This window comes from Macaca mulatta, chromosome 6 (genome assembly GCF_049350105.2).
Source record: "Macaca mulatta isolate MMU2019108-1 chromosome 6, T2T-MMU8v2.0, whole genome shotgun sequence".
NCBI classification, from domain to species: domain Eukaryota; kingdom Metazoa; phylum Chordata; class Mammalia; order Primates; family Cercopithecidae; genus Macaca; species Macaca mulatta.
In genome coordinates this window covers 159508333-159523264 of record NC_133411.1, presented here as the reverse complement: position 1 = coordinate 159523264, position 14932 = coordinate 159508333, and the positions used below count along the sequence as shown (strand labels likewise).

General features: G+C 52.6%; 1 protein-coding gene across 17 annotated transcripts in view; it reads right to left on the bottom strand.

Moving 5' to 3' along the window:
- Positions 1-2034: 2034 nt before the first annotated feature.
- The window catches only part of NDST1 (N-deacetylase and N-sulfotransferase 1), a 72781-nt gene continuing 59883 nt past the window's right edge, over positions 2035-14932 (bottom strand). For 13 of the 17 annotated variants that reach the window (XM_078004250.1, XM_015141192.3, XM_015141188.3 and 10 more), the window contains 5 exons: positions 14756-14930; positions 11896-12066; positions 10482-10591; positions 8385-8487; positions 2035-7068 (listed from right to left, as the gene is read on the bottom strand). In XM_078004250.1, coding sequence (XP_077860376.1) covers positions 6949-7068; positions 8385-8487; positions 10482-10591; positions 11896-12066; positions 14756-14930 — 679 coding nt within the window. In that variant the 3' untranslated portion in view covers positions 2035-6948. 17 annotated transcript variants of the gene reach the window in all.

Here is a 14932-nt window from a genome sequence, read left to right as displayed (position 1 = left end):
TTTGTCCATTTCTGTTTTTCATTAAGACGTTTTCATTCCACAAATGATATGCAAATACATTTTCCTTGTCTTATATATATTTCAGCCAAGGCTGAAGTCCCCTTTGAAAGTCCCCCTTCTCAGTCTTTCCTCCCCTACTAGCAGTTTGATGTGAGATACATATATCTACAACCCCAGGAAAAATACAAACTGTAGTGTTCTCTTTCCATGACGGTCACATTGTATAGGTCTGTCATAGAAATTTCCCCGGCAGGCCTTGGAGACTGAGCTCATTACTTTCAACTGAATCATCGTTACAGTGAATGGATACAACGGAGGTTACCTAGCTGATCCCCTGTGGATGGACATCTAGGTTGTTCCCAGCATTTTGCTATTATGAAACACACTGCCCTACACACAAAATCCAGGCTTCTCCAAGGGAACTGCCCACCTCTAGAAGCCCGAACCACTCCTGGGGCACCAGATTTCCTGGGTGGACATCCCCGTGGGGGGTGAGGAGGGGCTGATGGGCTGCTATTCATTCAGCCTGTTAGAACTGCAGGAATTTTGGGACCTCTGGAAGCAACTGGGTTGGGTTTTCACAATGTTTTTCAAAAAATCCTAAGGTTCCAAGATAGGCTGAGAGACAGGGAGGAGGTGAGCTGGGAAGAGTCCAGAGCTTCACTCCCACTCCAACCGGAGAGCACCCCCACCTTTACCTGGTTTTCAATTAAGTGATTCTTTCAAAACAGAATCTCAGCTGTATTTAAATTCAAAAATCCCCGTTGCAGGCTGACCCCTCAGCTGGCACAGTCACCCTTCTGCACCACGCCTCTTGATCTGCTCTTGCCCATGCAGCCTCCAGCTGTGTTCTTGCTGGTGAGGGCCACCCGACCCAAACCAAGCTCCCAGCTGACGAACTCCAAAGAGGGCTCTGCAGGTGCTGCCCTTGTGCCATTGTGGTACATTCACTTTGAACATACTGGGTTCTGGGAAGCAGGACTGCCCAGCTGCGTCTCCAGCATGCCCCTCCTCTGCCCCTCAGAACCTGTGCACATTTCTGGGTACCGTCTCTGACATACATGGTGGCTTGATTCGGCGTTCCCAAACTTCCCTGAACACCAAGGAGTCGGTTAAAGTACACCGTGCTGGGTCCCACCCCAGAGGTTCTGAGTGAGCAGATATTGGGGGAGCCCAGGAATGTATATTGTTTTAATATTCCCAAGGGGATTCTGAAGGAGCAGGTCTGATCACCTGCACTGCAGACACTGGCCTGGGCCCCTACCTGTGATAACTCTCCTTCTCCAGGCAAATCTCGAGTCTGGCCCTCAATGAGGCTGTGAGGGCTTCGAAGTCATCTGTTTTACCCTACGTTTTCCTGAACAGTGGGGCTCTCCACATTAATCAGAACCCACAGGAACCATGGATCTGAGCCAGAGTTTCCCACTCTGAGCCAGAGTTACACTGGGCTGCCTCAGTGTACTGGAGGGCTCGTTAAAAACTCCTCAGTGCACTGGAGGGCTCCTTAAAGATGTTGGGCCCCATCCCACATCTGCTGCAGTTAAATCTCTGAAAGTGGACCTGGGAATCTGTATTTTTTAGGCAAGTTCTTCAAGAGAGGCCACAGAGTCCAACTCCCTCCATGCATCTAAAAGGTAAGGGAAATGGGATAAAACAGTAAAAGTGGCTTGCCCCCCAACTACCATATACATTAGTAGCAGAAATGATTCCACCTCCCAAATCTCCCCTCGGTCCAGTGCCCGACCCCCAGGGCTTCTGAGCAATCCAGCTTGTCTGAGGGCTCATGATCTGAGATGCCCCCTGTGGCTGCCCCAGGATAGGCCTCTGCTCTATCTGGGAAATCTTCCATTCATAACCCAGTGGAAATGATCTGCGTTGACCAAGTCACCATGTGCATATGTGAGTGCACACGTGTGGGCACGTGTGCATGCCTGAGGTGGCGGGGACAAGTGGCTTTGGCCATGCATGCAAACACCCCTACTCCACCCTCCCCTGCAGGCCTTGCAAAAAGGTCAGACAGACAGGACCAAGGTGTACAAACAGAACCCCACTTTATTAGCAGTTAGTTCGAGATTGTACATTAATGGAGGAAGGTCTCACCTTTAACACAACCCAAAACGGCTGGTTCGAGAGCCCTCATCAGGCGAACTGGGTAGCACCCCCTCTCCCCTACTCTCCCCACCCCCCTACAAGGGAAGGAAACCTCTGCCTGCTTCCCCAGTGTGCCCCCCACCCTCTCCAGTTGGCCCTCTCCTCTCCCAGGAAATGACATGAATTTCATGCACAAATTACAAAAGGAGCCCTCTTGCTAATAATAAAAGCTAACACAGTCATAGAAAAGCCTCTCCTCCCTCATTCTCCTCCAGGGCCAGAAAGAGGAAGAAGAGCAGGAGGGATGAACTTCTTAGGATAAAATGCAGCCAGTTTCCCCCAGGTTCTTGGCATTGACCCCACACAAACCCTATGCCCGTTCCTTGGGGGAGCTGAAAACTCTCCAGCCGGCTGAGCTGGCAAGGGCAGCCAGCCCAGAGCTGTCAAGCCAGGAACCCAGTGTTGCCTCAAGGGCCTGGGCAGCAGGGGGTCTAGGCCCCCCTCATCCTCACATCAAGTAGAGCAGAGCTGCCTCCTTGGATGTGTGAAAACCCCTGCCGTGGCCCCTATCTGCTCATTCTACAGATGAAGAAATTGAGGGTCTGGGAGGAAGATGGTCAGGCAGTCACTAAATGCACCCGGCTGGGATGAAATTTCACAGCTCCTGCTGCCAGCCAGGGCTCTTCTCACACCACAGCTTGTGGGAGGCAGTTCCCCATGTAGGCTTTTCCCTGCTGCGTCCCAGAGCCTGGCTCTGCTCCAGTGCACACAGACCATGGGCCTCCAGGAAATGAGAACCCTGGGACCCCAAAACAGAAAGAGAGAGACATATGATGTGTTTGGTGCCCTGCGGCCCATCCCCAGGGTCGAAGGCCCAGCCTTCAGGCATGCAGCCTCCTCCTTCCAGAGCCCTGAGTCCTTCCTTCCGAGGCCCAGATATTGCGGCCTTCTCCAGGGAGCCTTTCCGGGCCCTCCCCAGAGCTTTTGCTCTAACTGGCCCCTCTGCTGTTTTGGCACTTGGTACAGGTGACAGTGGAGGCGCACCTTAGGCAGAAGTGAAGCTGTCAATCCAGCACAAAAGGCAAAGTCTCATATAGCCTAAATTATCCTTGAAAGTACAGGAGATAGAAGAAGTGGTTATGTGACACCATGAGCAAACAAGCTGACAAATTCAGAATGTGGGGCTTCAACAGGACAGCAGGCCGAGGGCCTCAAAAACAATATCATTTAAAACCTCAAAGTGAGCTGAGGGAAGACCTTTCAGCATTCAAAGGGGTTTTTAAAACATAGTTAGAAAATGCAGTGTGCACCGCAACTGGACGCTGACTCCACAACCAGACATAAGTTACCTGGGAGACAACCAGGGGGATTTGAACACAGATTGGATAGCAGACGTCGTTGGGAAATGACTTCTTGTCCGGGCTGTGATACTGGGCCAATGTGTAGGAGAATGACCTAATGCTTAGGAGATGCAGGCTGAAGCTTTCAGGTCTCAAGTTTCATGGTGTTTGCAATGTACTTTTAAATTAGGACAGAGAAAATATATATGTACACAGACAGAGAAAAACAAATGTGGCAAAATGTTAATTTTAGATATAGATGCTGGGGAGTGGGCAATCATAATTAAATGTTTGGTAAAACATTTTTGTACTTGCTCCTGCCACTAACAAAGCCAGTGGGCACAGCTCTGTGCTGGGACCACCAACCTCTGCAGGTCAGCGCAGCAGTTCTCCTTTGCTGGGAACAGATGGCTTCCTTAGCTGGGCCCAGAAGCACTGATTGCTCATCAGGGGGACTCAGAAAAGGCCCATTTTTAAACTTCAGACTCATCCTCCAAGCAGCAGGACGCTCCACCACAGAAGGCTCCGGAACCCTGAATGACAGGCAACTGCAGGTGACACTCGCACTTGCACCCACCCTGGGGCAAAGGCTCATGGAGGGGACCACAGAATAGATGGTGGAGCCACCTGAACAATTAATTTCAGCTATTTCTCTCCCTTTTTTTGGCCAAATGCTTAGAGTGAATTGGTGGACACTGAAGACCGGTCTCGCTTCCCCCACTCATCTGTGGCTTTCTCTTCTCGGGAGGGGGTGTCCGTGTACCCATTAGCTGACAGCCCCTCAGGCAGCTTATCTGCCTCTCCTTCTACCCCCCCCCCCCCATACCTGCAAGTCCTGGCAGTGTCTGGGCCTAGTGGGTCTTCAAGAAAGGTCTGTTAGTGGGAGGGGAGGTGGCAGCAGCGACCCAGGCAGACAGACTTAGAACACATGGCAGGTCCAGTCCCCAGGCTCACAGAAGGGCCCAGGCAAAAATCCAGATCTCTGTTGTCACAGGATTTCCAACTGCCTGCTCCTTCCCACAGCCAGAGGCAGAGATAAGTGGAGCTCCTGCCCCAGGCCAGCCCACCTCTCCTGCCTTCCAGGCTCTGCGACAGAGGCCTCCAGGCCCTGCGACAGAGGCCTCCAGGCCCAGAGGGTAGATTTCAGAACCTGGGAGCTGTAAGATCCTCACCCATCCCGCAGCCCGGTCCTCTCACTGATGGATGGGACTCTGGAAGTCACTGCCCCTCTCTAGAAGCCCCTGGCTCCATGGCATGGGCAAGTCTTCACGAGTGTACAAGCAGACACGCCACCCTGTCCTCAGACCCTTTGCTGCTCATCCCTGCTGGCCCAACGATGCCCAAGGTTCCCAGGCTTGCAGGCCCCATTGAGAGGCATGATGGAGACACTGCTCTGTACACCATGAAACCACCTGCAGCTGGTCCCACTGAGTGTCCAACTTCTTCATCCCAGCAGTGAACTGGAGAAAAGGGAATCAGCTCAGAACAGACCCAGGCCCCCACAGGCTGGGGAAGGACCCCTCGCGGGAGAACACGACAGGGATGCAAACGCAGACCTCGGAATGAGAAGGCTCAAAGGCACCCTGGCTGGGAAGGAGTGGTTTGTCCCCATATCCTGGAATGACCATGGTGTGACGGAGGAAGGGACAGGAACCTGGCACAGAGTAGGGTCCCAAGGATGGGCTCAGAGGCAGTGTGGCATTGGAAGAGCACGACGGGACTTGGAACCGGGAGCCTTGGGTTCAATGCCCAGCCCTGCTCCCAGCTGGCTCCATGACATCGGCCAAGCAGGCCACCTCCGCTTTCTGGACCTGTTTCATACCCGTCAAAAGACCTTCCAGCCCCAAGATGCTAGAGTCTTCTGAATAAGACAAGGCTCTCTAGAAAGTATTTCCTGGGGTTCAGAGGGAAGCAGAATTTGGCAGTTGGAGGGGGCCAGGGAGAGGCACCTCAGCCTCAGTCACTTCACATTGTTATACGGGGTGGGGTAGGAGCAGACCCCAACCAGAAATCAGCCCAGAGATCCCACTGTCTCCAAGGAGCCTGGAGACAGTTCTGTGGGCCCTGGTGGGCATTCCAGCTCTCAGGGCAGCTCCCAGCCTAGCACCATGTGAGGGAGAGGGGGTGGGCCAGTTTTTGACCCCAGCTCTCCTAGCCCAGCACTGGCTGTTTCCTTTGGCCAAAATCCCCTCAGGGTCACCGGACTTCACACAGCCCGATGTCCTGGAGAGAGCTGGTCTTCCCTGCGCATCTCACCACCTCTGTTCACCTGGGGTAGCCCCAGAGCAGCCATGGCACTGGGGAGGGCCCCTTCCTACTGTCTCCTCAGGCCCCAGGCCACTGAGGACACAGCCTCCCTCCCTGCCACCTTATTTCTAGCTCTAAGACAGAACGCCCCCTGAGACTGGGGCTTACCACCACTTTGTATGACTGAATTAAAAACAAACCCAACCAAAAAAAATAGAATATATATATATATATATACACATTATATATATATATAACACAGTGCGACCCCAGCACCCAGGGTATAAACTCTGGCACCAAGAAAAAAAAAACCAAAATATTAAAATACTTTAGCTTCTTAGTATTTGGGAGGTTAAGGGGGTCTCTGGGAGCCCTCCGCCACAGGTGGTTGAGCAAAGCCATGGCTGGCAGTCTCGCCAGCTCGTCCACGTCTGCCTGGGCCTGAGGCTGGGAGGGTGTGGGGACCGCGTCTGTACATGGGAACATGTTACTGGCAGAACCCTGGCCTGCCTCAGTCTTTTACCACAGGAAACACCACACATGTCATATCCCAGGGGGAAGAAAGGGGTGCAGGTGGGGCCCAGAGAACCAGGCCCCATGGCAAGGCAGTGCCCCAAGGCCCCATGGGAAGCCTTGAGGATGGGGTGGATACTGTAGGAACCAGAGATTCTTTCCCCAGAACGGGAGGGTGAGATATGAAGGTAGGAACCAGATGTGGAGGCTGGGAGTCCTCTTGAGGTGGCCACCCTCCCATCCAGCCTAGGACTGACTCTGGGGACCCAGCTGGCCACTTGGAAGAGCTTGGCTCGAAACAGTAAGAGAAACGTCCAGTCTGTCTCCCCCCGCCAGGCTCTCCTCCCCTACAGCCTGGAGGACAGGGACATATGGCAGCGAATACTGAGGGGCGCCCTGCGGAAGCAGGGAGTGATGGGTGACGAGAGGGGACGGTCGGCGGAACACAGTGAGGGACAGAAAAGAGCCTCGTGGACTCCCTCCTACCAGGAAGCGGCCTCCCCAGGAGCGGCTGGGAACGGAATGGACCTCTGCTGGCAAGGGAGGTCCCGTAGGCCACAGACCCAGCGGTGGGTGCTCCGAGGCGCTTGCAGACCCGCCTGGGTGCTCCCCCGGCCCCACCAGGCCTCCACAGAGTATTGCTCGTAAGTACGTGGCCGCCCGGGCCCAGCTTCGCACTCTGCAGGTCAGTCTGGCTCAGCGCGTGGCGGGACGTCCCGGCTGTCACAAACTTTCAGTCTGGCTGTGGTGGCCGCGGCTACCTGGTGTTCTGGAGGTCCTCTCGCAGCCAAGTGGGAAGCGTCTGGCCCATCTTGTACAGCAGCTTGGAGAGCTCGATGTTGTGGTCCCGGTAATAGTCCTTCAGGAAGGCTCGGGACTGTAACGGGAAGGAAAGCTCAGACCTTGCGTGCTGACTTAAGAGTGACCTCCTCTTTAAAATCACCATGCTCGGCAGGGCACGGTGGCTCATGCCTGTAATCCCAGCACTTAGGGAGGCTGAGGTGGGTGGATCACCTGAGGTCAGGAGTTCAAGACCAGCCTGGCCAACATGGTGAAACCCCGTTTCTACTAAAAATACAAAAATTAGCCGGGTGAGGTGGTGGGCACCTGTAATCCCAGCTACTCGGGAGGCTGAGGCAGGAGAATCTTTTGAACCCGGGAAGTGGAGGCTGCAGTGAGCCAAGATCACGCCATTGCACTCCAGCCTCAGTGACAAGAGCAAAACTCTGTCTCAAAAGAAAAAAAAAAAACTCCATGCCTCTGGCACCACCCTCTATGCACCTCTTATTTATCCACAATATCCTTCTAAATGGTAGCCTCCAATCGGGAACTCCCAGTTGGCAGGAGCATCAAAATATATCTCACCAGGTCAAAATTCTTCTGATAGGGAGAGGAGACAGAATTAATAATCAGAACCCGAGGCAGGGCAGGGCCAGGCATAGTGGTTCACGCCTATAATACCAGCACCATGGGAGGCTGAGGCGGGAAGATCGATTGAGCCCAGGGGATCGAGGCTACAGTGAGCCGTGATCACGCCACTGCACTACAGCCTAGGCAACAGAACAAGACTCTGTCTCAAAAAAAAAAAAAAAAAAACAGAAGGAGGAAATAACAAGACCCACAGTCTGTGACCTTTTTCCTATATATTTTTTAAAATTTCCCCTATGTTTTTACACATGCTGTTCTTACCCAGCCTCCCATTCCGTAAGTCCAAATCCTATAAAATGGATCTCATCCTTCTAGGTGCAACTCCGGAGACCCCCATCCCTCCTTTAAGGAGCCTTTCTACCCCTCTCAGCTTTAAGTGACATTCCCCTGTTCTGAATTCCCATAGCACTCGTGTGCCCTCTCTGACTGCGCGCAGCACTCTCTGCCTGTATTCTAGTTACTGGTGTTGCGACTCATCCCCCTCCAAGGCCAGGAATTCCTTGAAAGCAGAGAACATCTGTGGCTCATTGTCAAAACCCCACAGCACTCAGCCCTTAGTAGAAGGTAACCAACACTTGTTTGATGAAATCAGTTCTGACCCACCATGTCTCAGCCCCCGTTTCCTCCTCTTACAAATACTGTCCAAGAAATGCTAAGGCCATGAATGTGCTGAGTGCATGGTAAAGGGAAGAGAACCCCCCTCAACCCCATACAGGGATCCCTTACGCTTATGCAGGTGCCACAGGTAGTGTGTCCATCACTTACATCCAAGTCCATCTCGGGATACTTTCGGCCCTTGCTTTTGCCCAGACACTTGGTCTTTCCTCCTTCGAGCAGTTGGCACCAAAATCCTTTCTTTGGATCAAACCTGTGGAGGTGGGAAAGTCTCTGGATGGGAGCTGGCTCAGCCCACCCACTTCCCACCTTAAAGCTATGTTCATGGACCCCAGGAATGGCCGAGTCCAGGGAATCTACTGCTCCTGAACCCACAAGGACTGTCAGTGGCTGTGTGCCATCAGTGGGACCAAATGTGTCCTAGGCTACACTAACTGTGCCTGCCCTACTTCCCGGCGAAGGGCAGCTCACACACTCTGAGTCTTCTCTTCTCCAGCCCAAGCAGCCACAGTCCCTTCAGCAATCTACTACGTGAACAGTTTCCCATCCTTCAATGTTCTGGGAAATCTTTTCTGAGCATTCTCAATGCTGAGTAACTTTTTTTTTTTTTTTTTTTTTAACCCAAGAAGCCTTCTTTACCCCTCCCAGCGTCCATGGGGGAGGGGGGCGTTTAATGGAGGTTCTTTTGCTTTTTAATAAATTTCGTCTTTATCAAAACATGCAGTATCCACAGCTGCACTTAAGCATGCCTATCACTGGAGAGTTTCATTTTTTGCAGTAAACTTCAGAAATGACACAGCAAGACTGCCAACACCATCCTGTCTTCAAAGGCATTTTTGGGATATGAGATCCGAAGCTGTTATGAGAAGGGAGGAATACTGACATCAGAATTTAGCCCCGGATCAGGAACTATGAGGAGATCCTTGAGCATGAGGTCATCAAGAAAACAGAATTCCCATGAATAGCGGAGGAGAACAGAGACCTCTGAATGGGTCACAGGATAGATATAGACGATGACGATGATGATGGTGACGATATTGATGATGATGACAACAACAGCAGCTACCATTTACTTAGCACTTAGTGTGTGCCAAGCACTCAGCTAAGAGCATGCCAAGCATGTACTAAGAGCCCCACATGAAGCTTTCATTCAATTCAGTGACCTTCAGGAGGCCGGGATTATCTTTATCCCCAACTTACAGATGAGGAAAGTGAGGCTTGAAAGGCTGAGGAAATGGATGTGGGGCCCTAACCCAGGCATCTCTGACACCATGGCCCACAGCCTCAGCAGGTGGCCCTTCCTCCCTCAAGGTGAAGGACTGACTTCCCTTCTCCACCTTCAACTCCCACGACAGTGAAGAGGGAATATTCTCGTTGCAAGACTTTCCCAAGAATGGAGCCAGGGAGTGTGACTTGATTCCTCCTCTTGCGGGTCCCCTCATTCAGCTGAGTGTGTCACTTATCTGTGACACAGCACAGGAAAGCAGCCTCTCCCAGCCCTGAGCCCATGCAATGCGGGCAGGCACTTACTCACAGCGGGAGGGCATTCTCAACGCACTTGCACCACGTTCTGAGTGAGTAAGGTTATTAACCGTCAACAACATTTGTTTCCTTTTCCTGAAATTATAAGTCAAAATCTAATGCTGGCCGGGGGCGGTGCCTCATGTCTATAATCCCAGCACTTTGGGAGGCTGAAGCAGGCAGATCATTCAAGACCAGGCTGAGCAACACGGTGAAACCCCTTCTCTACAAAACATACAAAAATTAGCCAGGCATGGTGGCACATGTCTGGGGTCCCAAGCTACTTGGGAAGCTGAGGCGAGAGGATCACTTGAGCCTCAGAAGTTGAGGTTGCAGTGAGCCAAAATCATGCCACTGCACTCCAGCCTGGGCAACAGAGTGACCATGTCTCAAAAAAAAAAGAAAAAAAAACCTAATGCTAAGAAAACCTTGTGGGAACTGGGGCTGCTTCATTACTGATCTAATTTACTTACATAAAACACTCTGAAAATGTTCAGCCCAGACCAAAGAGAATACCCCAGGATGGTCTGACCAGAGTAGAACAGATCCATCACCTCCCTTTTTCTTAAGGTGATACCTTTATTAATATGACTTAAGTCATATTAATAACTTTTCATACTTGCTGATTCTAATTAACCTCTCTCATAATTATTCAAGCCTTCAGCTTTTTTGGCCCAGGTGCCTAATCAGGGAAATAACCTGCAAAAATGCAAACGCAACACTCACGCCAAGGTTTTGTGGTAGTCAATGGTGTTGGTCACCCCAAGGAACTTCTGCACCATGTCCATCACTTTGGCAGGTTCTGTTCGTAGCAGTTTGCCATCCAAGACCAGAATCTGGAAAGGAGGAAAGGGAGAAAGGGGATCGGGACCTGCTCTGACTTCGGTGGCAAACAAGGGCAACAGCCACAGCAGCAGGAACGGGCCTGCTTATAAATACGGGACCCTGCACCCTCTAGAATCGGGCTCCTCCTCCCCCATTGAAGGGGAGGTATCCCCAAGCTCAGGCCTCTTGTAGTCTCATGCCTGCTTTCCACCAGCTTCTGCTGCCCAATGCCATTTCTCCTAGAGTTTAAGCTCTCACCAAAACTCTGCCTGCCCCTCAGGTCCCTACAAACGTCCCTCTCTGGCCTCTCTCTGAGCTTCCAGTCCACGTCACTCTCCTGCTCAAACACTCCACAAGTTTGCCTAAAAGGCCTGGTATGGCCGGGGATGGTGGCTCACACCTGTAATCTCAGCACTTTGGGATGCTGAGGCGGGCAGATCACTTGAGGTCAGGAGTTCAAGACCAGCCTGGCCAACATGGTGAATTCCCATCTCTACTAAAAATACAAAAATTATCTGGGCGTGGTGGCGCATGCCTGTAATCCCAGCTACTTGGGAGGCTGAGGTGGAAGAAACACTTGAACCCGGGAGGCAGAGGTTGCAGTGAGCCGAGATCATGCCACTGCACTCCAGGCTGAGAGACAGAGCGGGACTCCGTCTCTAAATAAATAAATAAATACATACGTAGCTGGTATGATTGGGTTCCTGTCCACCCCTCCAATCAGCCTCTCCCTACTTCACCACGCCCAGGCTCCTCACTCCCACCTGCCTGCCTCAGGGCTTTCTGGGTCCCTTTAGGGCTACAGGGTCTGTGGTGACGGGACACAGGCTTGGGGAGCTCAACCTTGGGGTAAACAGGTCTACCGTCTTTTTAGGCCAGATACAGTGGCTCACGTCTGTAATCCCAGCACTTTGGAAGACCGAGGGAGGATTGCTTGAGCCCAGAAGTTTGAGACCAGTCTGGGCAACATAGTAAGACCTTGTTTCTTAAAAGAAAAAAAAAAAAGTAGCTGGGTACAGTGGCTCACACCTGTAGTCCCAGCTACTCAGGAGGCTGAGGTGGAAGGATTGCATGAGCTCGGGACATCGAGGCTACAGTGAGCTGAGATCACACCACTGCACTCCAGCCTGGGCAAGAGAGTGAGACCCTGTCTCAAAATAATAATAATAAAATATTTTTATAGACCCAAGGGTCTAGCTCTCCAAGGAGGGCATATCTGTCCCCGTGGCTGGTGAGAAAGAGTTGGAGGCTCTCCGCTAACCACAGCAAGCCAGTACTGCAACTGCCCTCACAAGGGTCAGGGACAGGCAGCTACCTGGTTGGCGTGATAGGCACTGAGCCAGCGCTCGATGTGGGTGGCGTACCAGCCGGGGACCAGGCAGCGGTTCTGGAGGGCACGCAGCTTCGAGGATGCGTCGGAGCCGGCCGTAATCACCTCATGGAAGGTGTACTTTAGGGCTACTGGGTCGTCATGGGCTCGCTGGTGCTGCAGGCAAGGAAAGAGGGTCAGCATGCCACATGGAGGGCACAAAGGAAGTGGCCTCAGAGGGACAGCAGCCTGCAAGGTGACCAGAAGATCCTCAGCTGGACCCAGAAGCTCTGGGTCTGAGTCCTGGCTCTGCCTCTCACCGTGTCCTATGTCAGGGGAAGCCACTGCTCCCAGAGCCCCAATTTCTCCATCTTCGAAATACGGGAGCTGGACTAAATCAGGGTTTCCTGAGGCTGGGCATGGTGGCTCACGCCTGTAATCCCAGAAATTTGGGAGGCTGAGGTAGGTGGATCACTTGAGGTCAGGAGTTCGAGATCAGCCTGGCCAATGTGGCAAAACCCCATCTCTACTAAAAATACAGAAATTAGCCGGCATGGTGGTGCACGCCTGTGGTCCCAGCTACTCGGGAGGCTGAGGCACGAGAATCGCTTGAACCCGGGAGGCTGAGGTTGCAGTGAGCCGAGATCATGCCGCTGCACTGTTGTCATATATAGAAGGCAACCACTCATAAATGCAATAAAAACAAAGCAATGTTCTCAAACTCCAGCCAGACACAAATGTCTGCAACAGGCCCTGAACTTGCTTTCTTTGTTGAAAGCAGAGGTTGGCAGTATTAGAAAGGACAAAAGACCACTTGCACTAAAGTGAGCATTTCTCCTTTATGGAAATCAGAAGGATTGGGAAAGAACTATAAAAGGGAGACTGGCTGGTCTGAACCACCTAAAATAATGCCATGGGAGGTCAGAATCTGCAGAATTCACTAAGTCCAGAAGTCCAGAGCTCGGGCACCTGTGCAACGGGCACTACCCCCCAGCTGCCAATCCCCTCCCCTGAGGATCACACACAGCCCAGGGCCAAGACAATATGGTGCACAGCAGCCTCCTCCTCATCCCAACGTCCTTCTGAGATAGGCCACTGCCCTTCCTCTCCTCCAGCACCTTCCCAGGTCCTCCTGGGGACAATGAGTCTCCCTTCTCCCTCTCTCCCTTACCCCTCTTGACCATGGACAGAAAAAGGAATAGGGTCTTAGATTTAGAAGACTTGGATTCAAATGCCACCACATGCAACTTGCTGAAACTTGGTTTTCTCATCTTTGAGAAGGGGACACAAACATGAAACCCCTCCTCTGCGTCTCCAGTGAGGTGGCAGATGTACAGCAGTGTCAGTGCAGAACAGGGACTGAGCCAACCTGTGGCGGCTCCCTCTCCACCCTACATTCCCCCATGAAAGCAGACTGCTCGTTCCCTGCACAGCACCAGGAGGCGAGGGCACGGCACGGCAGAAAACAGAAACACTCGACGAGGGTTTTTCGGTTTTCTTCTCCTAAAGAAAAAGCCACAGGAAAGCAGACATCAGGGCATAAACAGAAGCCCTAGAGAACAAGAGTAAGAAGGGGCTTCCCCATCAGCCTCAGCGAGTGGCAGGAGGAGAGACTTCCATGGGAGCAAAGAGGAGGCAGGTGCCAGCCTCGTGGAGGAGACCACGAGGTCCCAGGCGGGAGGCAGCCACTGTCACAGCTGAGAAAAGAGCCTCAAAGTGGTGGGTCAGGCCAGGCCTGAAGAGGCTGTCCCAGCCAGGACAGGGGACACTTCTCTGGCAACCATGGGCTATAAGACCCTGGGCCCCACCCCCTCCCCAACACCAAGCACAGGCCTAGTCTGCTGGGTTAATGAGGATGCTCGGGACCTTGGCCTGGACAACAGGGTGGCTTTCTGCTGGGGCACTACTTCTGAATCACAGTTCTTGGCTGTGTGGCATAATCACAGGAATGCTGGCAGCCAGGGGAGGGACTCCCCCTACCCCACCAGGGAAGGCCTGAAAGCATTCCTGCAGGCTCAGTGGGCTGGCATGCAGGAAATTAAGTCAGGCCACAGGCATTAAAGAGAGCTCTGGTTCAGCCATGCGTGGTGGCTCACTCTGTAATCCCAGCACTTTGAGAGGCCTAGGTGGGCAGATCACGAGGTCAGGAGTTTGAAACCAGCCTGGCCAACATGGTAAAACCCTGTCTCTACTAAAAATACAAAAATAAGCCTGGTGTGCTGGTGCACACCTGTAAATTCCAGCTACTCAGGAGGCTGAGGCAGGAGAATCACTTCAAACCGGAAGGCGGATGTTGCAGTGAGTTGAGATCGCGCCACTGCACTCCAGCCTGGGCGACAGAGCAAGACTCTGTCTCAAAAAAAAAAAAAAGACAGCTCTGGTTCATACATGTCCCAGATAGGCTCGGATCCACACCCTCTTCATCTATCACAGTCCAGGTAACTGCCTCACCTGGTCAGGTGCCCGCCTTCTCCACTGTGAATGGCAGTCTTGTGTCTTGTCCTTCCTTGAGCTCCCACTCCCACCCGTGTCCAGCGAGGAAGCTACAGTCAGTATGATCCTGCATCGCTGTTCACCAAATCTAAGCTTCCTCAAGGTGTAACCAGCCTCCACCTCTCGTCAGTGTCAGAATCAGAGGCAGGACGCCGCATGATGCTAGGAGGGTGGACAGTTAACTGGTGGCTGGCTTTCCATTTCTGCCTGTCTCCTCCACCAGGGACTCTATTCTCAGCCACCACCATGCTCCAGGTACCTGGCTCAGGGCTAGCACACAGTAGGTGCTTACTAACATCTGTTGAGTGAGTAACTGAGTGTCAGATGTAGCCCTGCATCCCCCACACAGGGATTCCACCCCAGTCCCACTCACCTGGTACCAGGAATAGGCCCGGTCCGCGGGGTTGATGAGGATGGTCAGGACCTTGGCTTTGGGCAAGAGGGCTGCTGCCCGCCGGGGCGCCACTTCTGAATCAAAGTAGTTGGCGCTTTTCTCAAAGTAGAAGTCAGAGGTGGTGTTGGAGGGGATGGGGAAGAACTCCATGTACCT